Here is a 27,345-nt window from a genome sequence, read left to right as displayed (position 1 = left end):
GCCATCCATCCCATCTTATTTAATTCTCACTACCACCCCTGGAAGAAGATTTTACTGAAGATGAAGATGATTGCTACTGGTGGTCTCACTTTACAAACAAGGAAACTGGGTCTCAGAGATAGTAGGCACCTTGCCTAAAGTGACAAGGCCAACAAGTAGCAGAAAGGAGATTTTTTTTTTTTTTTGAGATGGAGTCTTGCTCTGTCGCCCAGGCTGGAGTGCAGTGGCTGGATCTCAGCTCACTGCAAGCTCTGCCTCCCGGGTTTACACCATTCTCCTGCCTCAGCCTCCGGAGTAGCTGGGACTACAGGCGCCTGCCACCTTGCCTGGCTAGTTTTTTTGTATTTTTTAGTAGAGACGGGGTTTCACCGCATTAGCCAGATGGTCTTGATCTCCTGACCTCGTGATCTGCCCGTCTCAGCCTCCCAAAGTGCTGGGATTACAGGCTTGAGCCACCGCGCCCAGCCAGAAAGGAGATTTAAACACAGGTTGGTCCAACTCCAGAGCAGGCTCTGTCCACCGCCCCATAAGAACAAGGAAGCTCTGAGCAGGGGAGATGGCCCATAATCAGGGCAGGCCTCAGACAGAAGGATTGGGGCAGAAATAGGGCACTGGGCCTTTTCAGGCCTCTTGGGTGGCCTGGATGATGTCACCTCCCCCAAGGACTACTGGGCTCACCTCCCAGGCCTTGCCTGGTTTCCAGCAAATTCCAGCAGGCTGGGGGAGCAGGGAGCAAACCCAAGAGTGGGGTGTGGCAGAAGGGACAGGGCACAGGGGATGGTGGTGGCAGTCATCTGTGCACTGAAACAGCTGACCATGAAGTTCCCTGTAGGTAAGGAGACCAGAAAAACCAAAACACTGTGGGGACTGTGCAGAGGCAGGGGTGGAGTCTCATCTCCCACCTTATCCACTCCCTCACACCTCCCTGGCTCTGCAAATCCTTTTCTGTCAGTTGAAATTTCCTTGCCTAGGCTAGGCGTGGTGGCTCACGCCTGTAATCCCAGCCCTTTGAGAGGCTGTCAGGAGTTCGAGACCAGGCTGACCAACATGGTGAAACCCTATCTCTACTAAAGATACAAAAATTAGCCGGACACCGTGGCATGTGCCTATAGTCCCAGCTACACAGGAGGCTGAGGCAGGAGAATCGCTTGAACCTGGGAGGCGGAGGTTGCAGTGAGCCAATATTGCACCACTGCACTCCAGCCTGGGTGTCGGAGCGAGACTGTCTTAAAAAAAAGAAAAGAAAAGAAAAGAAAATTTCCTTGCCTCCTCTTCATTCTTCAAGGATGAGCTCGGATATCCCCTCTTCCCACCTGGCTACCCTCCTCCCACTCTCAGCTCCCTCTCCTGGTCCTTAGAGGGCTGGCAACCACAACAAATTTCCTGACCACACAATAGGGCTCTCAGGCCAAAGATTCACTCATTCCAGTCTAACTGCATTCCCTCCACAGCCTCATCCAGTCTCACAGCATTTTTTTTTTTTTTTTGTAGTAGAGACAGGGTCTCGCTATGTTGCACAAACTGGTCTTGAACTCCTGAACTCAAGGGACCCGTCTACCTCAGCCTCCCAAAGTGCTGGAATTACAGGCATGAGCCACCATGCTCGGCCTCAGTCTCACAGCTTTATTAATTTTATTTAAAAAAATCAAATTTGATTTTGTCTTTTCTATGTATTATTATTATTATTTATTTTTATTTTTATTTTTATTTTTTTTGAGAGGGAGTCTCGTTCTGTCACCCAGGCTGGAGTGCAGTGGCATAATCTCAGCTCATTGCAACCTCCGCCTCCTGGGTTCAAGCGATTCTCCTGCTTCAGTCTCCTGAGGAGCTGAGATTGCAGGCGCCTGCCACCATGGCCAGCTAAGGATTTTTTGTACTTCAGTAGAGACAGGGTTTCACCATGTTGGTCAGGCTGGTCTCAAACTCCTGACCCCAAAAGATCTGTCTGCCTCAGCCTCCCTAAGTGTTGGGATTACAGGTGTGAGCCACCATGCCTGGCCAGTCTCACAGCTTTAAATGTTACCTATGCGCCGACTGTGCTGAAACTTTTATCTCCAGCGTGGACCCCTCTCCTGAGCTCGACTCTGACTACCCCACATCTCCACCAGAATGTCTAAAAAGCACTCAGACCTGACATGGCCAAAACAGAATCCCGATCTTCCCTATACTCAAGCCAGCTCCTTTCACCTCTCCATTTTTCCAGCAGCTCAGGCTAAAAATCACGAAGGTATCTTGGCTCCGCTCCTTCCCTCACACCCCACACTCAATCTGTAAGTCCTGTAGGCTCTACCTTCAATGTCCTTCTCCCACCTCCGCCGCTGCTCAGCCATGGAGGCTTCCTCTGTTGCCTTGATTGTAGCAGTGGCCTCTGGACTGTCCTTCCTTTTTTTTTTTTTTTGAGACAGAGTCTTGCTCTGTCACCCAGGCTGGAGTGCAGTGGCCCGATCTCGGCTCTGGGTTCAAGCGATTCTCCTGCCTCAGCCTCCCGAGTAGCTGAGATTATAGGCACCCACCATCATGCATGGCTAGTTTTTGTATTTTTAGTAGAGCTGGGGTTTCACTATGTTGGCTAGGCTGGTTTCAAACTCCTGACCTCAAGTGATCTACACGTCTCAGCCTCCCAAAGTGCGGGGATTTATAATCCTGCCACCATCTTGCCCAGCCTGGACTGTTCTTCCTTGACTTTGTCCCTACATTCTCATCTCAACCCAGAAGCCAGGGTGGTTCTAGGCCCCGCCTCTGTCTGCAGTGCCCCTTCCCCAGACATTCTCATTACTTGCTCCCTAACCTTCAGATCTTGACTCAAGTATCGCCTCATATTTGCCTTTCCTGAGCATCCTAGTTAAAACTATAAATCTTTTTTTTTTTTTCTGGAGATGGATTTTCATTCTTGCTGCCCAGGCTGGAGTGCAATAGCGCGATCTTGGCTCACTGCAACCTCCGCCTCCCTAATTCAAGTGATTCTCCTGCTTCAGCCTCCTGAGTAGCTGGGATTACAGGCATGTGCCACCACGCCTGGCTAATTTTGTATTTTTAGTAGAGACAGGGTTTCTCTGTGTTGGTCAGGCTGGTCTTGAACTCCTGACCTCAGGTGATCCTCCCGCCTTGGCCTCCCAAAGTGCTGGGATTACAGGCGTGAGCCACCATGCCTGGCCTTTTTAATTTATTATTTTTATTTTTTGAGACAGAGTCTCGCTCTGTTGCCCAGGCTGGAGTGCAGTGGCCCGATCCTGGCTCACTGCAAGCTCCGCCGCCTGGGTTCACGCCATTCTCCTGCCTCAGCTTCCCGAGTAGCTGGGACTACAGGTGCCCGCTACCACGCCTGACTAATTTTTTGGTAATTTTAGTAGAGATGGGGTTTCATGGTGTTAGCCAGGAAGGTCTCCATCTCCTGACCTCGTGATCCACCCACCTCGGCCTCCCAAAGTGCTGGGATTACAGGCGTGAGCCACCGTGCCCGGCTTTTATTTATTCATTTATTTTTTGAGACCGAGTCTGGCTCTGTTACCCAGGCTGGAGTTTAGTGGTGCTATAGGCTCCCTGCAACCTTCACCTCCCGGGCTCAAACAATCCTCTAACCTCAGTCTCCCGCGTAGCTGGGACCACAAGTGCAAACCACCACGCCTGGCTAATTTTTTTTTCTTTTTTAATTTTTTTGTAGAGACAGGGTCTCATTCTGTTGCCAGGCTGGTCTCAAAGTCATGAGCTCAAGCAATACGCCCATCTCAGCCTCCTAAAGTGTTGGGATTACAGGTGTGAGCCACTGTGCCAGGCCAAAACGATAAATCTTGACCTTCCCTGTCCTCTCTCCCTGCTTTTTCTTCCTTCTAGAGCCTGTATCATTTAACTTACTATGTATATTATTTATTTGTTACCTATTTATTTCATCTATTATCGGTTTCCTCCTTCCAGGATACAAGGGTGGTGCCTATTCTGTTTCTTATTGTTGTTTTCCTTACTGCTTGGAACAATGCCTAGCATACAGTAGACACTGGATAAATGTTGCTGAGGCCACCACTGAACTGAGCACTAAAGTTGGAATAATGAGGCTAAGCACAGTGGCTGACGCCTGTAATCCTAGCACTTTGGGAGGCCAAAGTGGGAGGATCACTTGGGCCCAGGAGTTTGAGACCAGCCTGGGTAACACAGTGAGACCCCATCTCAACAAAAAATAAATAAATAAAAATTGAGCTGCGTGTGGTAGTGCACGCCTGTAGTCCCAGCTACTCAGGAGGCTGAGGCGGGAGGATCGCTTGAGCCCAGGAGGTCGAGGCTGCAGTGAACTGTGATTGCACCACTGCACCCCGGCCTGGGCGACAGCGAGACCCTGTCTCTTAAAAAAAACAAAAAGATGGAATAATGAGCAAAACCTGAAAAAGTCCATGAAGCTTAAGTGTTGTGCGGCATTTCACTAATTTTCGTGTCTAAGACCCTACCTGGAGAGCACTAGGAAGTGAAGACTCCGGCTCTACCCCGGGAGATTCTGGGGTACGTTGCAGAGGTGTGCACACTGCGGAAGCGCCCCCCGGCGGTTTGGATTCGGATCATGTTGGGGTCACTCTGATGTGCTGGGGATGGGCTGAAATTAAAACTGTCCGGATGCCTGGTGTTCACTCTAACAGCACCATCCACTCCCTCCTGAACAGTGCTTATGTGACAGTCTCCCCTCTAAACCCTGAGGTGTGGCGCTGAGATGGCACCTCGCTCCCCTCTGTGCCCCCTGGGCTCAGCACCTCGTAGATGCGAGTTATTTATTTATTTTTTTAAACAGTCTCGCTCTGTCGCCCAGGCTGGAATGCAGTGGCGTGATCTTGGCTCACTACAACCTCCGCCTCCTGGGTTCAAGTTATTCTCCTGCCTCAGCCTCCCGAGTAGCTGGAATTACAGGTACACGCCACCACGCCCGGCTATTTTGTATTTTTAGTAGAGATGGGGTTTCACCATGTTGGCTAGGCTGGTCTCGAACTCCTGACCTCAAGAGATCCACCCACCTCGGCCTCCAGAAGTGCTGGGATTACAGGCGTGAGCCACCGTGCCCGGCCGCGAGTTAATTTTTATTGAGAACGTGAATGAATGGATGGGGAATGAATGGTTAGAAGACGAATGAATGAACAGCAGGACTCTGGTTAGAAAAGGAATTTCAAGAGTCAGGATCTGGAAGGTGGGAAAGTTTCCAAAGACTTCCGCTACGCGCGCTGGAGCTCTGGAGGGGCAGGTACTTCAGAGGTCGAGACGCGATTGGCCGCCTGGGAAGGTGGCTGTGCCGCCGGCTGCTACGCGCTTGGCGGAGAAGTCGCTGGCTGCAGGAGAGGTGCTGCCACCCACCCGGCCCCCAGCGGCCCGCGGCTCAGGGCCTGGGTCAGCAGCTAGGCTTGGCGCCGCCGTTGCCATAGCTACAGACGCAGCCCCGCGAGGGGGCGGGTCCTGGCCGAACGTCATTCCCGGCGCGACGCTCCGCCGCGTTCCCGCCTCCTTCTGGTCCGAGACCCTCGGCCAGCCTAGCGGGCGCTCCACCTGCGCGCCGGCTCCCCGATCCCCTACACCGGTTCTGCGCCGGCGCGGTACCAGGGCGCGCGGGGGAGCTGCGAGGCGCATGCGCGGTGCGGGGTACGCCGCTCTGCAGCCGCCGCTGTTGCCGCCTCCGCCGTTGCCGCCTCCCTGCCGGCAAGTGTGTGAAGGAGTTGAGGGTCGCCGCCGCCGCTATGGGGGTGAGTGAGGCAGAGAGGAGATGGGAGGTCCAGGGGCGCTCCTCGCTACCCTCGCCCCCTTTGTTCTTAAACCCCCTCACGTGACCCCGACCCCCTCTAGCCTCACGTGACCCCTGACCCCCACATGACCTGACTCCCCTATTCTAAGGGTCCCCACGCTAGGCCCAGCCCGGGAATCCTCTGGAGAGCCCCTTGTCCGGGGCCCCACCCCCTCGGCGCCCCCAGCGTCACGCCCGCCCCTTCCTGCCTCGCGGACCCGTTACCGGCCTCCCCACCCCCGTCCCCCGCGTGGACACTGGGGTTAGCCTCCCGCTCCCCCGGGGTCACTCATCACCTGGCTGTCACCAGCTTCGTCGCTTTTCACATCCGAGGTCAACCCTGGCTTGGAGGGAATTGAGGCCCAGAGGAAAGAAGGCTCCTAGCCAAGGTCACACTGGCGGGGGCGTCAGACCCCACCTTGGGCCTCCCGAATCCCAGTCCACTGCGCTTCCCGCTACTCCAGTCTCAGCGAAGCCGGTTCCCCTACACTCTTTCGAAACCTCTCCACCAGGTTCTTGCTGCTCCTGATAAACACAGCCTTCCTTTCCCATAGACTCCTGCCTTCACGCCTCCTGGTTGCAGTGGAATGGTTCTTATGACCACTGGGTTGTTACGAGTTTTGGTAGAGCAGGTGTTTTTGCAAGGGGAGGGCTGTGCGAGTGAGAGGGGAAGATGCGTGGAGGCGGGGGCGGCGGCCCAGCCGCGGATGGATATTGACCACCTGTTCCGTGCCGGCAGCCTGGAGGTGCATTTTAGTTCACTTTCCCGGGATATAGGGTAGGGCAGAAGTTATTTGCAAGTTTCTGTGCGTTCACCGTACTAAGTCTCAATTACAGCAGTATCAGTCACCCTCCTAAAAAGATAACGCCCTTCCTAGTATTGGCTGCATTCGTTTTTTTTTTTTTTTGACTTGGAGTTTTGCTTTTGTCGCCCAAGCTGGAGTTCTATGGCGCGGTCTCGGCTCACTGCAGCCTCCTTCTCCTGGGTTCAAGCGGTTCTCCTGCCTCAGCCTCCCCAGCAGCTGGGATTACAGGGGCCCCTCACCATGCCCGGGTAATTTTTGTATTTTTAGTAGAGACAGGGTTTCACCATGTTGGCCAGACTGGTCTCGAACTCCAGACCTCAGACCGTCCACCCGCCTAGGCCTCACTAACTGCTGGGATTAGAGATGTGAGGCACCACGCAGGCCAATGTTAGTATTTACATGGAATTTCCATCACCTTAAGGGAACCCTGACTTTGGAGACCGAGGTACCTCAATTCCAGCCCCGTGTTCGCTGCTGGAGGTATAATATTGTGCCAGTGAGTTGGCCTTTATGTGTTTGAATTTCCTCACCTCTGTAATTGGGATGCCGACACCTCCCCTTTAGGGTGGTAGTGAAGATTAAGTGAGATAATGGATGTAGATTGCTAAGGAGGTGTCTCCTAAGTAGTGGCTGTTATTTTTGCCTGTATCCTCAGCCTTCACTTTACTGATCTAAAATAGATTTGTGCTATTTTTAACCCATTGGGTTGTCCCTACTGTTGTTAACCTAGTTTTTTTCCCCCCTCACTCCACCAGTTATCGACTGAACAAATCAACTTATTAGACAAAAATAGTTGTCTACTCCGTGTCAAAACAGTCATCATGTTTTAACAAATAATTTTGGATATTACGTACTTCATATGTAGAAAACCAAGTCTAGAGACCTTAGGCATATTTACCCTAAATTTTGGTGAAAGGTCCTAGACGCAGCCATGGTTGAAACTAAATGAAACCTCTGTCCCTGGTGTCGCTTAGTAACTGTCTAACCAGAAGCGGCCACTGCAGATTAAGCAGAAAACACGAAGTGTAACATGACGTTCTAGTTCAGCACTTCCTCGTTGGTTGGGTGGAAATAGCAGACCCTCCACACCATAAGACAGGGTGAGGGAGAAAAGAAATATGCCCCAGAGATTCTGCAATCCTTGCATCCTTTAGGGCCTCAATCTTATACTTTACAGATGTGTTTCTCACATGAGACCCTACAAAGTCTCTTCTGGCCTAAAATTCACAGTAACAGAGAGACTTGAATTCTCCTCCCTGAAACACAGCTAGAACCGTCTCATCACCCTCATTCCACAACTGTGGGTACTGGGGAAGTCATCATTCCTTGTAGTCACCGTGTGGCAGAGCCTGGCCTCAGGCTGAGTGAGGCTTCAGATGGAGGCTTTCTCTTCAGTTGCCACACACCTGTCCTATTTGCCACACATGTGTCGTCTTTCAGGAATTAGAATTTATATTTCTCTTGCTTCATCAAAAACAGGTTCTTTTTGGATAATGGGTAGTATATGGGATGGAGACATTGATACTGAAAATCTAAAAGATGGCCGGGCGCGGTGGCTCACGCCTGTAATCCCAGCACTTTGGGAGGCCGAGGCGGGCGGATCACGAGTTCAGGAGATCGAGACCATCCTGGCTAACACGGTGAAACCCCGTCTCTACTAAAAAATACAAAAAACTAGCCGGGCGAGGTGGCGGGCGCCTGTAGTCCCAGCTACTCGGGAGGCTGAGGCAGGAGAATGGCGTGAACCCGGGAGGCGGGGCTTGCAGTGAGCTGAGATCCGGCCACTGCACTCCAGCCTGGGCAACAGAGCCAGACTCCGTCTCAAAAAAAAAAAAAAAAAGAAAATCTAAAAGATGCCAAATTCCTTTTCTGAAAGATGCCTCCTCCTCCCATCTGGATGTTTCTTTTCTTTTCCTTTTTTGTTTTTTAAATGGAGTTGTGCTCTTTGCCCAGGCTGGAGTGCAGTGGTATAATCTCAGCTCACTGCAATCTCTGCCTCCCGGGTTCAAGTGATTCTCCTGCCTCAGCCTCCCGAGTAGCTGGAAATACAGGTATCAACCACCATGCCCAGCTACTTTTTTCTATTTTTAGTAGAGATGGGTTTCATCATGTTGGCTAGGCTGGTCTTGAACTCCTGACCTCAGGTGATCGACCCACCTTGGCCTCCCAATGTGCTGGGGTTATAGGCATGAGCCACCGTGCCCGGATTGGGTGGTTTTCTTTCATTTGTCTTTATGACCCCTTCCAGTCGTAGAACTATGTGTGGAGTTATTTTTTCAATGGGAATAGTAAGGGAAGGAGTTTTGCATTGCATATGAAAACATTTATGTAACACTTTAAAACAAAAAATCCCATATAAGTGCAATTGTGACATGGTGGAAGGAGCATGACTTTAGGGTTCAAATGTGGATTTGGATCTTGGATGATTCATTCAGCAGCTATGAACTGAGTACCTGCTGTTTGGTGAGCACTGGGTGAATATAGGCAGATAAAGTGGATCTACCCTCACCTCATGGGGAGAGTCGGAGGGAGTGGAAGGAAGAGACCACTTTGAGAACTCTCCTCACCGGCTCTGTGACCCTCCAAGTTCCGTAAACTCTCTGTGCCTCAGATTTCTCATCAAAGAAGTAGTCACACCTACCATGCTGGGTTGTGAAGAGAAAAATCGATCACTTTTATTTTATTTTATTTTATTTATTTATTTATTTTTATTTTTATTTTATTTTATTTTTTTTTTTGAGACGGAGTCTCGCTGTGTCACCCAGGCTGGAGTGCAGTGGCGCGATCTCGGCTCACTGCAAGCTCCGCCTCCCGGGTTTACGCCATTCTCCTGCCTCAGCCTCCGAGTAGCTGGGACTACAGGCGCCCGCCACCACGCCCGGCTAGTTTTTTGTATTTTTTTAGTAGAGACGGGGTTTCACCATGTTAGCCAGGATGGTCTCGATCTCCTGACCTCGTGATCCACCCGCCTCGGCCTCCCAAAGTGCTGGGATTACAGGGTTGAGCCACCGCGCCCGGCCTATTTTATTTATTTTTTGAGATGAAGCCTCGCTCTTCGCCCAGGCTGGAGTGCAATGGTGTGATCTCGGCTCACTGCAAGCTCCGCCTCCCGGGTTCATGCCATTCTCCTGCCTCAGCCTCCCTAGTAGCTGGGACTACAGGCACCCGCCACCAAGCCCAGCTAATTTTTTTTTTTTTTTTTTTTTTTTTGAGACGGAGTCTCGCTCTGTCACCCAGGCTGGGAGTGCAGTGGCCGGATCTCAGCTCACTGCAAGCTCCGCCTCCCGGGTTTAGGCCATTCTCCGGCCTCAGCCTCCCGAGTAGCTGGGACTACAGGCGCCCGCCACCTCGCGCGGCTAGTTTTTTGTATTTCTTAATAGAGACGGGGTTTCACCGTGTTAGCCAGGATGGTCTCGATCTCCCAACCTCGTGATCCGCCCGTCTCGGCCTCCCAAAGTGCTGGGATTACAGGCTTGAGCCACCGCGCCCGGCCCCAGCTAATTTTTTGTATTTTTCGTAGAGACAAGGTTTCACCATGTTAGCCAGGATAGTCTCGATCTCCTGACCTCGTGATCTGCCCGCCTCTGCCTCTCAAAGTGCTGGGATTACAGGCTTGAGCCACCGCCCGGGCCAGTACCTTTATTAAAGCACTGGCAGAAGGTCTGAGGGAGGTTCTTGTAAACAGAAGTCCCCTCCTGCGATTGTTGGTGGAGGCATTGCGAGCCCCATTTTATGGAAAAGAAAACTGAGAGTCAGAAATTTTGAGCAACTTACTGAAAAGAGCTTAAGTAGCTTGCCTGAAGTCACGCAGCTAGTAAGTGAAAGAGCTGAGAAATCCAGGTCTTTTGACTCAAAATCCTGCACTCTCTTTTTTTATACAAAGCTCCCTTGGAAAAGACACTTAACCACAATGAGCATTACTGTTTACTGTGCTTATTACCCATTTTATTTTATTTTTATTTATTTATTTTTTTTGAGACGGAGTCTCGCTCTGTCACCCAGGCTGGAGTGCAGTGGCCGGATCTCAGCTCACTGCAAGCTCCGCCTCCCGGGTTCACGCCATTCTCCTGCCTCAGCCTCCCGAGTAGCTGGGACTACAGGCGCCTGCCACCTCGCCCGGCTAAGTTTTTGTATTTTTAGTAGAGACGGGGTTTCACTGTGTTAGCCAGGATGGTCTCGATCTCCTGACCTCGTGATCCACCCGTCTCGGCCTCCCAAAGTGCTGGGATTACAGGCTTGAGCCACCGCGCCCGGCCTACCCATTTTAATTAGGAGCATTTTCCTGTGTCCCTATAGGACAGCCTTACCTCCACAAGGCGGGGCAGAGCTCATTGGAACAGGAGACCACTTTTCTTAGTGCAGCCCCTCTGTGCCTGTCTGGCCCAGCTGACTGCACCCTGCCTCCTGCCCCATGGGCAGGCAGCAGAGCTCGGGGTTCTTGAGTTACTGCAGTCTCAGGCCATGGCAGCCCCAGGCCTTGCTCTGAGGATTGCCAGGTCTACATGAATGAGCCCACAAATCTAGAGGCCCGGCTGGCCCTCCTGCTGCTTGTGCTTGGGAATTACTGCTCATGCTTAGAAATGAGATGGAGGGAACCCAGGCTTCAGTGCTTTCTGGGTTCTGGGCGTTACCCTTGCCCTCCAGCACCTTTGATCCTTGAGGCCTGTATAAGAGAGCAAGCATGTAGGGTGGAGTAAGGGAGCTTGTACCTGCTCTGAAGGTGTGCTGGCTTCTAACCTGCCCCTACAGCTCCAAAAGGCCAGCATTTGCACCCCCATCTTCATGGAGATGGAGTTGCTTTCACAAGTCATTCTGGGAGTGTCAGGAAGAGCATAGGCCCAGTCTGATTGATGCCAAAGCTTATGCTTTTCTGCCCCGTGGTGCAGCCCTGTTCACCTTCCATCCGAGGCTTCTCTGTCCCTCACCTCTACCTCAGTGCAGAGGGTAGGGCCTGTAGCGGCACTGTGTTGGCACACTGTTACCAGACCAGCCAGGCAATGAGAAAGGAGTTGGCGAGTGGTTGCTGAGGGCTTCTGAAGCCCAGGCCTTATCGTGGCAGGGTGCAAGAATCTTTGTTGATGACGGGATGGAAGTCCACTATGCAGGACGTAGGTGCCTTAGTAGGGGACAGTGTGGCCAGTGGAACAAACATGATGTGCAGCCCATCCCTGGGATTGAGTCTCTCCTCTGCCCTTTATTCACTGCAGAACTGAGTAGTCACGTTGTCTCTTCAAGCCTCAGTTTCCTGCTGTGTAAAGGGAAGTGATAGTTTCTGCCCTGGTAATTGAAACACATAACCTAGGCTGGGTGTGGTGGCTCACACCTGTAATCCCAGCACTTTGGGAGACCAAGACAGGAGGATCGCCTGAGCCCAGGAGTTTGAGACCAGCCTGGGCAACACAGTGAGACCCCCCCCCTCTCTAAAAAAATAAACTAAAGAAAAAAAAAGAAACAATGTTTGTAAAGGTACTTTGCAAGCTATATCTCAGTGTTGTCTTGAAACCCAAATTTCCAGAGAAAAAGATGAATGCTCTAAACCCATCCATGGTAGAGGGAGGGGAGTTCTGTCCCAGGAGTCCAGCCTTGTGAAGACAGCCCATTCTCGGGTTTGTTCCTTCCTCTGGGGAGGTAAGATACGAGATCTTGCCTGTGTTCCACACAGCGCTCAGCCATGAGATAATTAACAGCTGGTGTTGGTAGAGTTTGCAGCTGTAAGAGCAATCCCTGTGAGTTCCTGGTATCTGAACTCTTTTGCTTCTTGGTTGATTAAAGTAGGAGGTAAGCAGTGTCATTCCTTGGAAAATCATGGGTAGAATTGATTCTGAGAATTTCCCCGGCAGCTGGTTTTTCAACTCATGCAGAAGGTTCATCGCTCTGAGTGTCCTTTCCTGGGGCCAGTCTGTGTCAGGGCTAGATGTAATTGAGGGTTATCAAACCTCTCCAGAGAGCTCAGGGAAAGGAGGGGTGTGTGTGGGGGGGTGTCAAAAGAGGCTGCTCTATTGGTAAAAAGCAGAGCCAACTTACCAGTGCCTTTGGAGTGCCTTCTGGGGACCAGCTGGGTGGTGCATGCGCTTTGCATGCCTGTGCTGTCTGGTTGTCCTGGGGAGAGAGAATGAGAAGTCTTTTATTGAACACATGCCATATTAACCCTCATTAAGACCCTCAGTCATCAAGCCGGGGGAGGCTTGGAGAAGTGCTGTGCCTCTTCCTAGCACTGCAGTGGGTGGAGAGCAGGAAGAGGCTTTGGACAGCCCTGGAGTGGTGGCTCATGCCTGTAATCCCAGCACTTTGTGAGGCCAAGGCAGGCAGATTACTTGAGGTCAGGAGTTAGTGACCAGCCCAGCCAACTTGGTGAAATCCTGTCACTACTAAAAATACAAAAATTAGCTGGACATGATGGTACACGCCTATAATCCCAGCTACTCGGGAGGCTGAGGCAGAAGAATCGCTTGAACCCAGGAGGCACAGGCTGCCGTGAGCCGAGATCTCACCACTGCATTCCAGCTTGGGCGATAGAGTGGACTCCATCTCAAAAAAAAAAAAAAGGAGGCTTTGGATGAGGCCTGCCAGGTGTCAGAGCCTGGCTCTTGCCCTGTGTTACTGGGCTTTTCACAATAGGGTGAGTGGGTCTTAGGCCTGAGAGAATATCACATCGGCCTCAAAACCGGACCTAATCTAGAAGCAGCTATGGGCAATTTGCCATTCGCTGCTCTATGCCAGGAGAATCCCCACTTTGCTGCTCCTCTGCTGCCCTGCTGCTGACTGTGTGCCTGCAGCTTCGTCTTGCTGGCCATGTGTCATCTCTGTCCTGAGGTGAACCCCTTGGGCCCCTGCCCTCTGCCCTGTCACTGGGTGTGTAGTGTGCCTGCCACTCGTTGGCCTAAACTGAGCAGGGCTTCTGGGAATGGCTCTGATGTCCTTGAGTCAGAACACGGTGGCCCCCACTTGAAATGAGACCCAGCTCCCACAGGAGCTGTGGCCTACCAGATCTTTGTCACCCAACGCTGGAAGACACTGAAAAGGCTTTGAATAAACATACTTAGGAACAGCCGTCAGTGGCTACCTCAAATGCCGTCTCCTCCCTGAAGCGGTCTTCAGTGTGCCTAAAGTTGGGTGTTCCCTCCTTAGGAGGGAGCGGGTGAGTGCATATTTACTAAGTGCCTGCTGCAGGCATTGTCAGCTGTTCCGCAGCATCCCCACAGTGTCTGTGTCTGGAAGGCCACTGCTCTTCCTGAAGCGAAGCTGAGAAGTCTGGTGACTTCTGAGGACTCCCCACTACAAAATGACCTGCTTGGGTCTTTCCCGCCCCTCCAAACGTGTGGCAGATGAGGCGGGAAATTTCTCACCACTGGGCCAGGCCTGTGGATGCAGGGCACTTCAGTTCCTTAAAGGGAAAGTCAGTGTTTTATTGGCCACAGCCCTTCCAGCTAATGTTGCTTTCCTCTGTTGCAGAGGAAGTCAAGCAAAGCCAAGGAGAAGAAGCAGAAGCGGTTGGAGGAGCGAGCAGCCATGGATGCTGTTTGTGCCAAAGTGGACGCTGCCAACAGGGTGATTCTCCCTTTCTTCCCAGTCCCTGCCTCCTGGGACTTCAACTTGGTTTATAATTTGACTTGTTTTGTCGCCACCCTGTGGCAGAATTGTGACACTACCCACCCACACCGCCTCTGCCTCCTTGCTGTGCAGGGAACTGAGCTCATACCTGTGTGTTGGGAGTTGGCGCTGGCAGTTGGCCCAGGTGTTTGGGAAAATGTGGATTCCAGTGAAGCGGCTGCCTCCCTGTGGAACTTCTTCCTTATGGATAGAGGAGGATCTAGATAATTTTGTTTTCTTTTTTGTGAGACAGGGTCTCACTCTGTCATCCAGGCTGGAATACAGTGGTGTGATCTTGGCTCACTTCAACCTTGCAGCCTCTGCTGCCTGGGCCCAAGCGATCCTCCCACCTCAGCCTCTCAATTAGCTGGGATTATAGGTGCTTGCCACCACACCTGGGTAATTTTTATAGAGATGGGGTTTGACCTTGTTGCCCAGGATGGTCTTGAACTCCTGAGCTCAAGCGTTTCACCCACCTTGGCCTCCCAAAGTGCTGGGATTACAGGCGTGAGCCACAGCGCTCAGCCTCTGCCTCCATTTAGTATCCCATTTTTTGGTCATTCTTTTAACCCACTCATGGTAAACACTCATTTTAAGGATGTGGCTCAGGGACTTGATTTTCCATCTGGAGTTGTAACCAGGTGAAGTCAGTGGAGGCTTCTTTTAAGACGTGTGTGGCAGATCAGGTAGCCTCTCTTCTTTGGGTTAGCTGTGCTGTGAGCAGGTAGTATGCCCACAGGCCAGCGAGGTCTCCTCTTGCCCTGTCAGGTGATGCCAAACTTAACTCTCGTGGGCCTCCCCACCAAAGCCTTCCTCGCACATGTGACTTCAGAGCTAGGCAAATGGAGGGTTCTGGGACACTGCTCCTGGGGCTGAAGCTAGTCTCCCATTGTGGATCCCCACAGCATCCCACTCCAAGACAACAACTCTTGGGACAGGGCCTGCACCTCCGCCACACTTGTCTGTGCTATTCCTCTTTTTCTTTCCCTCCACAGCTCGGAGACCCTCTGGAGGCTTTCCCAGTGTTCAAGAAATATGATAGAAACGGGTGAGTTACATTGAGCATTACCAACTGCTGTCTCCTTGAGCGTCTTCAGGAATTCCCTTTCCAGAGTAGGCTTCCTCAGACACAAATTTTCTCATTCTTCTTCATATCTATGAAAAAACAGGGCTGGGCGTGGTGGCTCATGCCTGTAATCCCAGCACTTTGGGAGGCCAAGACGGCTGGATCACCTGAGGTCAGGAGTTTGAGACCAGCCTGGCTAACATAGTGAATCCCCATTTCTACTAAAAATTTAAAAAAAAATTAGCCAGGCGTGGTGACGGGCACCTGTAATCCCAGCTACTTGGGAGGCTGAGGCAGGAGAATTGCTTGAACCCGGGAGGCAGAGGTTGCAGTGAGCCGAGGTAGCGCCATTGCACTCCAACTTAGGCAGAAAGCGCAAAACTCCATCTCAAAACAAAACAAAAAGAAAAAGCAGAAACTGTGGCTCGTGTCCTCTGTTGATATAAAATCCCCCAGATAGGGTGGCAGAAGAATCCATAAATGAGCAAAGATTGCACTTAATCTCAGACCAATGTCTCTTTAGTTAAAGTTTTCTTTTTTGAGATGGAGTCTTGCTCAGTCACCCAGGCTGGAGTACAGTGGCACAATCTTGGCTCACTGCAACCTCCGCCTTCTGCGTTCAGCCGATTCTCCTGCCTTAGCCTCCTGAGTACGTGGGATTATAGGTGCGCGCCACCACACCTCACTAATTTTTGTGGGGGTTTTTTTTTGTTGTTTTTTTGAGATAGAGTCTTGCTCTGTCACTCAGACTGGAGTGCAGTGGTGCGATCTCGGCTTACTGCAACCTCTGCCTCCCGAATTCAAGCAATTCTCTGTCTCAGCCTCCCAAATAGCTGGTATTACAGGTGCCTGCCACCATGTCCAGCTAATTTTTGTGTTTTTAGTAAGAGTCAAGGTTTCACCATCTTGGCCCGGCTGGTCTTGAACTCCTAACCTCGTGATCCACCTGTCTCAGCCTCTCAGTGTTGGGATTATAGGCGTGAGCCACTGCGCCCAGCTAACTTTTGTATTTTTAGTAGAGACAGGGTTTCACCATGTTGGCCAGGCTGGTCTTAAACTCCTGACCTCAACTGATCCGCCTGCCTCAGCCTCCCAAAGTGCTGGGATTACAGGTGTGAGCCACCGCACCCGGCCTGATGTCTCTTCCGGACTGATTATTCTCTCTATGCAAAGAATCATTGAGCTGAAACAAATTTGGAAAATTATCTAGGCTGACACTCACATTTAATGCATGGGAAACTGAGGTCCAGAGAGTCAAACGAGCTTTCTGAGTTTATGGAGTTTTCACCTGACAGCTGAGGGGGCTTTTAATTTCCAATCTAGTGCTCTTTCCCTGAGTATATAGTGTAATTATTAAAAGCCACTTACTGGCTAATTGGCCCTGAACAAATTACTTTTCTTTTTCTTTAAAAAGAAAAATATTTTTTGGTAGAGAAGGGGTCTTGCCTACGTTGTCCACGCTGGTCTCAAACTGCTGTCCTCAAGTGATCCTCCCACCTCGGCCTCCTAAAATGCTGTGCCCAACTGACTCTGAACAAATTACCTAATCTCTCTGTTCCTCAATTTTCTAGTTAAAAATGGGCCTGGGGCAGGTGTGGTGGCTCATACCTGTAATCCCAGCACTTTGGGAGGCTGAGGTTGGGAGGATTGTTTGTGCCCAAGAGTCCAAGACCAGTTCTGGCGACATAGGAAGACCCTGTCTCTACAAAACAAAGAATTTTTTTAATTAGCTGGGCATGGTGGCACATGCCTGTAGTCCCAGCTACTGAGAAGGCTGATGTGGCAGAATTGCTTGAGCCTGGGATATGGAGGCTGCAGTGAGCCATGGTAGCACCATCGCACTCTAGCCTGGGTGACAGCAAGACCCTGTCTCAATACAAAACAAAAACCCAAAAACCCAAAATGGTTCTAATAATAGTACCTTTCTCATGGAGTTGTCAGGAGGATAAGATGTAAAGTGTTAGTTCCTGGAGCGTAATAAAAGCTAGATAAGTGTTTGCTGTTACTTTATTTTATTTTATTTTACAATTTCATTTTAGATTCGCGAGGTACATGTGCAGATATTTTGTGTAATGGGGGGGTCGGGCAGCTAGTGTACCCATCACCCAAATAGTGATCGTGTACCCAGTAGGTAAATTTTCAACCCTCACCCTGTTTGCTGTTATTATTACTGATCCAGTTAACTATAGGCTCTGGACTGAAGGCTCCCTCACCATTTTTTGTCCTTTTGGTTTCTAAATAGGAAGCATAATCTGCCTTACCTGAGATGCTGTTGATGAGTTGTGCTTCCAGAATGTAACATCTTGGCTTGGGGATAAACAGGGGCTCTGGTTTCTCTGTGCTGGGGGGTTGAATTGTAGCTGGACGTCTTAGTAGCTCTACTTGGAGAAGTCACTCATATTCCTCAAGCCTCATTTTCTTACCTAATAGGATGATGATGCCAAATTTGCAAGGTTTTTTTTTTTTTTTTCCCTTTTTGTGGAGAACGGCGTCTTGCTGTATTACCCAGGCAGGTCTCGAACTCCTGGGCTCAAGCTATCCTCCCGCCTCTGCTTCCCTGAGAGCTGGGATTACAGGCGTGAGCCACTGCGCCTGGCGCAAGGTTTTTTTTTTAAGGAAGAAAAAGAATATGTGCAGCTCAGTAAGTAGCAGCTGGTATGAGGTTTTTTTTTTTTTTTTGAAACAGACTCTTGCTCTGTGCCTAGGCTGGAGTGCAGTGGCGTAATCTCGGCTCACTGCAGCCTCCACCTCCTGGATTCAAGCGATTCTCCTCCCTCAGCCTCCCTAGTAGCTGGGACTACACGCACATGCCCTCATGCCCTGCTAATTTTTGTATTTTTAGTAAAGATGGGGTTTCACCATGTTGACCAGGCTGGTCTCAAACTCCTGACCTCAGGTGATCCACCGACCTCGGGTGATCCACCCACCTCAGCCTCCCGAAGTGCTGGGATAATAGGCGTGAGCCACTGCGCCCAGCCTGGAAAGGCTTTTGACATACTTTAGAGATCCCATATTGTGATATCTCATCGTGTTTTTGTTTTTGTTTTTGAGACAGAGTCTTGCACTGTCACCCAGGCTGGAGTGCAATGGCGTGATCTCAGCTCACTGCAACCTCTGCCTCCCGGGTACAAGCAATTCTCCTGCCTCAGCCTCCAGAGTAGCTGGGATTACAGGTGCCCGCCACCACGCCGGCTAATTTTTTGTATTTTTATTAGAGACGGGGTTTCACCATGTTGGCCAAGCTTTTCTCTTAACTCCTGACCTCAGGTGATCCGCCCGCCTCGGCCTCCCAAAGTGCTGGGATTACAGGCGTGAGTCACTGCGCCTGGCTTCATAGTGTTTTCATATTCCATATTTCCATTGGCTTCCAGAAATGTGGAATAGCTCCAAAACAGGCATTGCCAGCCAACTCTGGGCATTTTATAGTTAAGACAGATGCAGTGCTATGTTTGGGCAGCTGTGATGGCTAAGTGATTGATAAAGAAAGGAAGATGCTTTAGGGGCAGGAAGTTCTGAATTTATAAGGCTGAGCAAATGTGGCGTGCCAGTCAGTAGAAGTGATGGGATTCCAGTGAGCATATCCTCTGGGGATTGTATCAGAGGTCACTGAGAGATTGATACGGGAGCTCTTTAAAGGCTTAGGGTTTGCTGCCTCTAGTCCTTTCAGAATGTAGTGCTATCTAAAGAATGTGATTTCACAGATTGGTGAAGGAGTTTAACTGTTACTTAAATTTCATTTAGAAACAGATATCTTAACACCTACAGCATTTGCGGGTTTAGAAAAACAGTGTTGGGCTGGAGCCTGCTTCACCCGTTTTTGTTTGTTTGTTTGTTTGTTTTGAGACAGAGTTTCGCTCTCATTGCCCAGGCTGGAGTGAAATGGCATGATTTTGGCTCATTGCAACCTCCACCTCCCAGGTTCAAGCGATTCTCCTGCCTCAGCCTCTCGAGTAGCTGGGATTACAGGCACCCACCACCATGCCCAGCTAATTTTTTTGTAGTTTTAGTTGAGACGGGATTTCACTGTGTTGGTCAGGCTCATCTTGAACTCCTGACCTCAGGTGATCCATATGCCTTGGCCTCCCTGAATTGCTGGGATTACAGGTGTGAGCCACTGTGCCGGCCTTAACCTGTTGATCAGCTGAGAGTATCCCTATTCCTCAGATGAGGCAGGCAGGACTCCTGGGGCGGGGTGGGGCGTGTTGAGCCGTAGTCTTCTTGAAGGACCTAGGGTCACCCAGTGGTTTTGAAGGCGCAATTGGTAGATAAAAGGAATGGGGTCCCGTGGGAGCCCGGTGAGGAGTCAGTTCAGAAATTACGGCAACAGGAAAAATGTCTAAGGGCAGGAACTAAATAACAGAAGACATGAGTGTTTATAACAAAGTACAGAAGAGACAGAAAAGGTAGGAAAAGAATAAAGAAGGAGCAGAGAGGGACAAGAAGTTTACAAATTGCTGAGGCGGATTAGGACAGCTTGGGGAGGCAGGAAATGGGCCTTGTGGTTGGGGGGTGGGCGGTATGGCCACAGTTGTTAATCTCAGCCTGAAAGACTTTGTTCCTGCACCTTCTCTAGTCATGCTGGGGAAGATACAGGGTAGGCTTTTCTCTGTAGAGTAACTGCGACTGGGCCTTCCTCCCTGTAGACTTTAAGGGAGGAACAGCAGTGCCCTGGCAGGAGAGCTGTAACCAATTCCGTACACCTCCTGTCTTCTTCACAGGTTGAATGTCTCCATTGAATGTAAGCGAGTGTCTGGACTGGAGCCAGCCACCGTGGATTGGGCCTTTGACCTGACCAAAACGAATATGCAAACCATGTAAGCGTGTCCCGACCAGGGGAGCCTAGTTCCTCTCCCAGCTTTCCCTTCTGACTGCTCCCAAATTCCCCAGGTATGAGCAGAGTGAGTGGGGCTGGAAGGACCGAGAGAAACGGGAGGAAATGACAGATGACCGAGCCTGGTACCTCATCGCATGGGAAAACAGCTCCGTCCCTGTTGCCTTTTCTCACTTCCGGTTTGACGTGGAGTGTGGGGATGAAGTCCTGTACTGGTAGGAGCCATGGCTTGGGGGAGGTAGGGGAGAGAGACCCTGGTGATGGTACAGGCACTCCAGCCAGGTGACAAAGGCCCTGGACCTTCCTAGGTCTATGGGCTGCCAAGGACTGCAAGCTCCTCTGCCAGACCTTACAGCCTCTTCATGCCCCATCCTGCACGCTCACCTCTCCTTTCTTCACCTAGCTATGAAGTGCAGTTGGAAAGCAAGGTGCGGCGGAAAGGCCTGGGGAAGTTCCTTATACAGATTCTACAGCTCATGGCCAACAGGTAAGGCCTCCCTTCTTAGGAGATCCATATAGCACTCAACTGGAAGGAGCTGCCGCTGAGGCACTTGCTATTCTTTGAGTCTCATTGGAGGGGGAGGCTCATAGGCGTGTTTTGGGAGAAAGGTGTTTTAGAACCCTGTCAATAAGATGCTCCCTGCCTTGTTATGACTCCAGATTTTGCATGTTTAGCTCAGCACAGCAAACATCTTTTTTTTTTTTTTTTTTTTTTTTTTGGAGACAGAGTGTCGCTCTGTCGCCCAGGCTGGAGTGCAGTGGCTGCATCTCAGCTCACTGCAAGCTCCGCCTCCCGGGTCTACGCCATTCTCCTGCCTCAGCCTCCCGAGTAGCTGGGACTACAGGCGCCCACCACCTCGCCCGGCTAGTTTTTTGTATTTTTTAGTAGAGACGGGGTTTCACCGTGTTAGCCAGGATGGTCTCGATCTCCTGACCTTGTGATCCGCCCGTCTCGGCCTCCCAAAGTGCTGGGATTACAGGCTTGAGCCACCGCGTCCGGCCTTTTTTTTTTTTTTTTTTTTTTTTANTCAATTCTCCTGCCTCAGCCTCCCGAGTGGCTGGGATTACAGGCATGCACCACCATGCCCAGCTAATTTTTGTATTTTTGGTGGAAATGGAGTTTCACCATATTAGCCAGGATGGTCTTGAACTCCTGACCTCAGGTGATCTGCCCACCTCAGCCTCCCAAAGTGCTGGGATTACAGGTGTGAGCCACCACACCTGGCCAGCGAGCATCTTTTGAGTTCCTAATCTGTGCCACGTTCTGTACCTAAGTAACGGTGCTACAGAGAGGAAGTGGGAAAGATCCCTGCTCTGGAAGAAGCCCATCTGGTCAGGGCTGATGCCTGTGCAGTCTCATCAGCCTGCGATTGGGGGAAGCAGTGAGTGCCGAGGGGGTCCAAGACCTCTAGAGGCTAGAGGCCAAATTCAGGAGCACTTGTGCGGGTGAAAGGGGGTAACAGACAAAGACAGAAAGGAAAGGAAGCACGACCATAGTCTCTGTTTTCTTTTCTTTTTCTTTTCTTCTTGAGACAGGGTCTCACTCTGGCACCCAGGTTGGAGTGCCATGGTATGATCATATCTCACTGCGGCCTCTACCATCCAGGCTCAAGTGATCCTCCCGCCTTGGCCCCCCAAAGTGCTGGGATTACAGGTGCATACCACCTCGCCCAGCCATGTTTCTCTTTCTAAAAGGTGTTTGCTCTGCTTTCTTCTAGCACACAGATGAAGAAGGTTATGTTAACAGTATTTAAACACAATCATGGCGCCTACCAGTTCTTCAGAGAAGCGTTGCAGTAAGGAGCTGGGTGTGGGCCCTTCTGGGTGGTAGGTGGGCCTTCCCAGGGCCATTTTTCTGGTCCTGGCCCCTACTCATCCTGATGCCTGAGCTCATGGTCCAGTGGTCATGGGGGTTCAGGTTTGGGGAGATGGTATGGCAGTGCTCTCTGACTTGAGCTGATGGTCCAGTGGTCATGGGGGTTCAGGTCTGGGGAGCCGGTATGGCAGTGCTCTCTGACTTGGTCAGCTGTCCACCTCCTGCACCCTTGTCCTAAGGGTCTCATCACTGTGGCTGGTGGAAGAGTTCTCAGGCCAGGGAGGAAGGCACTCAGCTGCCTGCCACCAACCCTTTTCTCCTGCCTGCCTTGCAGATTTGAAATTGATGACTCTTCCCCCAGCATGTCCGGTTGCTGTGGGGAGGATTGCTCCTATGAGATCCTGAGCCGGAGGACCAAGTTTGGGGACAGCCAGCACTCCCACGCGGGTGGGCACTGTGGTGGCTGCTGCCACTGAACTCTCAGAGCCACTTTCAAGTCACAATGCTCTCTCCTAAGGCCTTTCCTCTTTCCTGGTCTCACCATTTGCCAGGTGTCCTCAGAGCTGTGGCCTCCCCAGCCCTGCACGTACCAGGCTGCACCCTGAGAGCACAGAACCCTGGGGAGAAGTGGTATGAGCTGCTCCTCCTCTCCTAGGAGACCAGAGTGCTAGGAGGGAATGAAAGAGAGAGGGAAGAGTGGGTGGGGCCTGGCAGTGAAGCTCATCCTCCACAGTGGCTGCCTCCTCACTTGGCTCCTGGGGCCTGCAGTGGAGGTTCTCCCACCTCTGCAGCTCCTAGAGTCCTGGCAACCTCCCCTCCCCTGACACATACACTTGGACAAATGGAATGTTTATGCCCACCTTTATGAAAGTTCTGGAGTCCTGGGTCTGGGGTTTGCTGATCCCCAAAGAGGAGCACACAGGGTGTAAGATCTGGGCATAGAGGGAGGCCTCAGAGAGACTCACACTTTCGCAGATGGAATGCTCTTATGGAGACTGTGGGAAGATCTTTTGTGCCAAGATGCAGGGAAGTGAAGAAAGCTCTTTCCAGCTGTTTTTATGGATTCGTGGAGTGGGCTCATGTTGAGACCAGCTGACTCTGGGAGGAAGACTGCCTCTCTGTCAGTGAGAGAAGCTGAAAGGCCCAGGAATGAGGTGTTCTGTGGGACCCGCCATGGGGATGATTGCTTCTCTAGGCTCCTGGACATTGCTGCGTTCTAAGCTTAACCTCCTGGTCTCATGGCAGTGACCTGAGCTTTTGATTCATAGAAGAAAGCCAGAGGTTTTGCTTGTTCTTGTCTGCCCGCCCTCACTGTTCTTTCTCCTCTGCCTCTCACGTCTACCCCCAAATACCTCTGTTCTTAGTCTCAAGGGGAGAATAACATCAGGGAGTCCCTCGTCTTCCCCAGAAGGACTTCTCGTTTCTCGTATAGTTAACTCCCATTTCTTCTCATCTCTTGGTGCTGATAGCTCTGTAAGGGTAGGGCACCCCTCCCTGCAGTCACCCTCCCTCTTCAGAGAGCCCCCAGCCAGCAGCAGGCCCCGCTGCCTGCACTCCTCAGCTTTGCCCCTCACTGCCTCAGTGAGGCACTAGTGCCACTGCCATGGCCCAGCCGAGCCATAGCTCAGGCTGCAGCAGGAATGCCTCTCAGTGGCCAAAACAGCTGCTTTTCTCTCTGGTGTCACCCTGTGGTAACAGGCTGGAGCAGGGGAAGCAGAAAGCCTTCCTCTTCTCTCATAGGATAGAAAGGCAGGCTCAGAACTAATGCTCATCCTGATCTCTAGACCTTGTTCCTCTTACAGGGAAGAAAAACCAAATCCTTATCAAGGAAAAAGCACCTAACAGCTCCCTGTGGATATCCCTGAGCTCTGCTTTGGGGAGTATCGTAAAGGTTCCAGCCTTTGTGAAGTTGATCTCGCGGAGGTCTGTTGGTCCCTCTGACCTCAGCATCTGCTCACATCCTACCCTCTGCCCGACTCCGGCAGTCTGTCCTGGCAGATCTCCCCAGAGTGGTCCTTGCTTGTCACCTGGATTCCTGCTGGTGCAGGAGCCTGTGTATGCAGGGCCTCCCTCACCCAGCCTGGCCCCTCTGTTGAGCACTCTGCACTGCTCTTGATGGGCAGCAGTGGTACTGGGTACTCCTTAGAGAGGGCCTTGCGACTTTACACTGGAATAAGTCTGCCTCTGCCTCACCCTGCTGGCTCCTGATGGGTTTCATCCCAGGGAGAGATGACATTGCTGGAGGGGTTTGGTAGACTCCTAAGAATCATGAAACCACAGGAGCATGTTTAGGAAGAGATTTTTCTCTGGTCCCTGTCTCTCAAAGGACACAGATGATAAATATTTATTGTCTTAGATCATGGATTCCTGATACCTCTCACTCAAGGGGACCAAAAGGAACCCCCCGTGTTCATCCCTTGTAAGGTGAGTTCAGTGTACATTGTCTCTTTCCAGTCACTGGATGCGTGGCATCAACTGGTCAAAGGGTGCTTGGTGCCATACCCTGCTCACCCCAGTCTCTGCAGGCCATGTCCCGAAGGGTTCCTCAGGAGGTCGAGACTAGGGTGGGAGAGGCACTGTCTGAGACCCGCAGTTACTCTCGTTGGTGTTGAGCCCATTCATTTCCAAAACATCTGTCTTTCTCCACTTCCCCCAGGTCTTGGTTTTGAGAAACATAGCAGGCATGGCTGGGCGGGGTGGCTTACACCTGTAATCTCAGCACTTTGGGAGGCTGAGGCAGGCAGGGTCACCTGAGGTCAGGAGTTCAAGACCAGCCTGGTCAACGTGGCAAAACCCCATCTCTACTAAAAAATACAAAAATTAGCAGGGCATGGTTGTGGCCTGTAATCCCAGCAACTCGGGAGACTGAGGCAGGAGACTCGCTTGAACCTGGGAGGCGGAGGTTGCAGTGAGCTGAGATCATGCCATTGCACTCCAGCCTAGGTGATAGAGTGAGACTCCATCTCAAAAAAAAAAAACCATAGCAGGCCTCTTGTACCAGGCTTTTTGTTTGTTTGTTTGGAGCATGTTAAGATTTTTTTTTTTAATTTTAGTTACATCCACCCTATTTCAGGTTATTTTTGTTGCTGTCAAGTATGTATAGGACATGTGAATGGTTATTTTTAATCCTGTTTTTTTTTTTTTAGAGGAAATTCGGAAGATAAACTCCTTCTTGATATATATATATATTTTTCTTTAGCAGCTTGTTATCACTGGAATCAAAGGGAAAAAGTGATCTCTTTTTGCATTGGTTGTATTTGTATGTCACAAATAAAAAACACTTTGTTCAGCTGCTGAGATGGCTTCCTGATGCTGGGGCACCATGGGCAGCGTGAATCTGGGAAGCTTTGGACCCTGAGCCTGTCCCAACATTGGGCCCGAACGTCAGAATGTGCGTGGCTATGATAGCCCCATGCCTTGCCCTGTGAAGAAGCCCCATACCGGAGGAAATCTCAGGCTGTCTGAGGCAAGCAGCCAGAATTGGGAACAGAGACCAAATGTATGTGTTTGTGCCACTTCCCAGAAGTTCTAAGGAGAGACCAAAGGTGTTCTGAAGGGCGCCTGCTTTGCATCCTGGAAAGAAAGTCCCAAGCCAGCCTTGTGACATTTGACATCTGTGTCCAAATGTAAATTTCAGTCCCCGTGTGTGGGAGGTGAATAGACGAGAGTGCTTCTTTCCTCTGACTTTATTGGGTTACTCAAAATATTCTTTGTCTCTTAAGATTCCTGCCCTCTTCCGTCCATTCATAGAAGACAGAGGCTCCAAGGAAGGGTAGCTCCTGTCAGGCCTGCTGGGGCAGGAGAGTTATGAGTTGGTGGAGGCTGTGACCCCCTAATGTGACAGATGGAGCTATGCAGGTTGTTCCCCAAGCAGGGCTCCTGCCAGCCCTGGCCCGGGGGAGCTGGAGCTCAGTACTTTCTGTGGACTATGGAGGGCTGCCCCACTGTGCTATGCTTGGTGGTCTATCTGCTGGAGTGGGGGGCAGGAGACTCTGATCCACATGGAGTGTTCGTGCCCTAGCAGAGCAGACACCTGGGGAAAGAGGAGCTGGGGTCATACCTGTTCCGTGGGTCCCAGCCGTGGCATGTTGTGGCTTCTCCCCTGTGGGCGGGGGCACACCTGCAGGCAGCTGTCTTATCTTTGAGGTTTGTGCAGCTGTCTTATGTTTGAGGCCCAAAGAAAGGCAGCACAGCCCTTGGGAAGGGAGAGCAATTTGCCTGGCGAATCACACGGCCAGTTTCCCATGTGACAGAATTCTGCCCCCCAAGTTATTTGTTCCTTGAAGGCTGTGTTTTCATCCCAGGCAGAAACTTCTTGGAATGGCCATCCCCTTACTGAAGGGTAAATGGCCACAGTTGGAGAGCTTGGGGCCATTCCTTTATCCCTGCTGGCTGTGTGCAGGGAGAGTTGAGGTCTGCACCCATTCCTCCTCCTCCACCTTCACAGTGGCCTGGGCCCTCTACAGCGACTGCTTCAGTGAGGTGTGGTGTGACTCCTGGGGCTGCCCCATGCTGCTGCCACAGCTTCGGTGGGCAGGCGGGGCAAGAGGCACCACCACTGAGCAATAGACAGTCCAGAGCCTGGACTGGACTGAAAGAGACTATGTACCCAGGGGGAGGGACGCTACTCACAAGATGGTTTCTGCCACCGGCTTTGAAGGGGGGAGGCTTTTCTAGTTTTTGCTAGAATACTCTCTCGCCAAGTGCAACAGAGGTTGTTCTATATCCCTGAGGACAGACGAGGTCTGGGGAGAGGGGAAGTGTTGCTACAGAGCCTGGTGAACTGATGTGGTGGTGTGACTCCCAATCTAAGGATAAATTGCCAGTGCCATGGCTCACGCCTATGGCCCCAGCACTTTGGGAAGCTGAGGCGTGAGGATTGCTTGAGGCCAGGAGTTTGAGACCAGCCTGGGCAACATAGTGAGACCCTGTCTCTAAAAAACAATATCTTTTTGATTAGTTGGGCCTGGTGGCAGGCACTTATAATCCCAGCTACTTGGGAGGCTGAGGCGGGAGGATTGCCTGAGCCTAGGTGTCTGAGGCTGCAGTGAGCCATGATTGTACCACTGCACTCCAGCCTGAGTGACAGAGCAAACAAGACCCTGTTCTTAAAAAAAAAAAAAAAAAAGTTATTGTGTCTCATGCCTGTAATCCCAGCACTTTGGGAGGCCTAGGCGGGCAGATCACTTGAGGCCAGGAGTTCAAGATCAACCTGGGCAACATGGTGAAGCCGTCTCTACTAAAAATAAAAAAATTAGGCCAGGCTCGGTAACTCACTCCTGTAATCTCAGCACTTTGGGAGGCCCAGGTGGGTGGATCACGAGGGCAAGAGATCAAGACTATCGTGGCCAACAGGGTGAAATCCTGTCTCTACTAAAAATACAAAAATTAGCTGGGCGTAGTGGCACATGCCTGTATTCCCAGCACTTGGGAGGCCGAGGCAGGAGAATCGCTTGAACCTGGGAGGCGGAGGTTGTAGTGAGCCGAGAT

General features: G+C 51.2%; 1 protein-coding gene across 4 annotated transcripts; it reads left to right on the top strand.

Moving 5' to 3' along the window:
* The first annotated feature begins 5,573 nt into the window (after nt 1–5,573).
* On the top strand, nt 5,574–23,129 carry NAA40 (N(alpha)-acetyltransferase 40, NatD catalytic subunit). 4 transcript variants are annotated; one of them, XM_025358144.1, is made up of 8 exons: nt 5,587–5,708; nt 14,005–14,100; nt 15,138–15,190; nt 19,927–20,022; nt 20,096–20,254; nt 20,443–20,526; nt 21,758–21,835; nt 22,190–23,129. In XM_025358144.1, exons 1-8 carry the CDS (start codon nt 5,703–5,705, stop codon nt 22,329–22,331), a joined length of 714 nt encoding a protein of 237 aa, XP_025213929.1. In that variant the 5' UTR covers nt 5,587–5,702; the 3' UTR covers nt 22,332–23,129. The 4 variants fall into 4 exon arrangements, with proteins under 4 accessions (XP_025213930.1, XP_025213929.1, XP_025213932.1 ...); XM_025358146.1 differs by lacking the exon at nt 5,587–5,708 and adding an exon at nt 5,849–6,135; XM_025358147.1 differs by lacking the exon at nt 15,138–15,190 and having other exon boundaries at nt 5,613–5,708.
* The last annotated feature ends 4,216 nt before the right edge of the window (nt 23,130–27,345 follow it).

Source organism: Theropithecus gelada, chromosome 14 (assembly GCF_003255815.1).
Source record: "Theropithecus gelada isolate Dixy chromosome 14, Tgel_1.0, whole genome shotgun sequence".
In the NCBI taxonomy this organism is placed as follows: Eukaryota; Metazoa; Chordata; class Mammalia; order Primates; family Cercopithecidae; genus Theropithecus; species Theropithecus gelada.
Note: the sequence above shows the minus strand (reverse complement) of the source record. Positions and strands in the feature narration are given on the sequence as shown.

Bases quoted from the DNA above. Each gene is read 5' to 3' on its own strand.
- NAA40 (XM_025358144.1), top strand. The intron at 15,191-19,926 runs GTGAGTTACATT...TCTTCTTCACAG, and splicing joins AAGAAATATGATAGAAACGG to GTTGAATGTCTCCATTGAAT. The intron at 20,255-20,442 runs GTAGGAGCCATG...TTCTTCACCTAG, and splicing joins GGGGATGAAGTCCTGTACTG to CTATGAAGTGCAGTTGGAAA.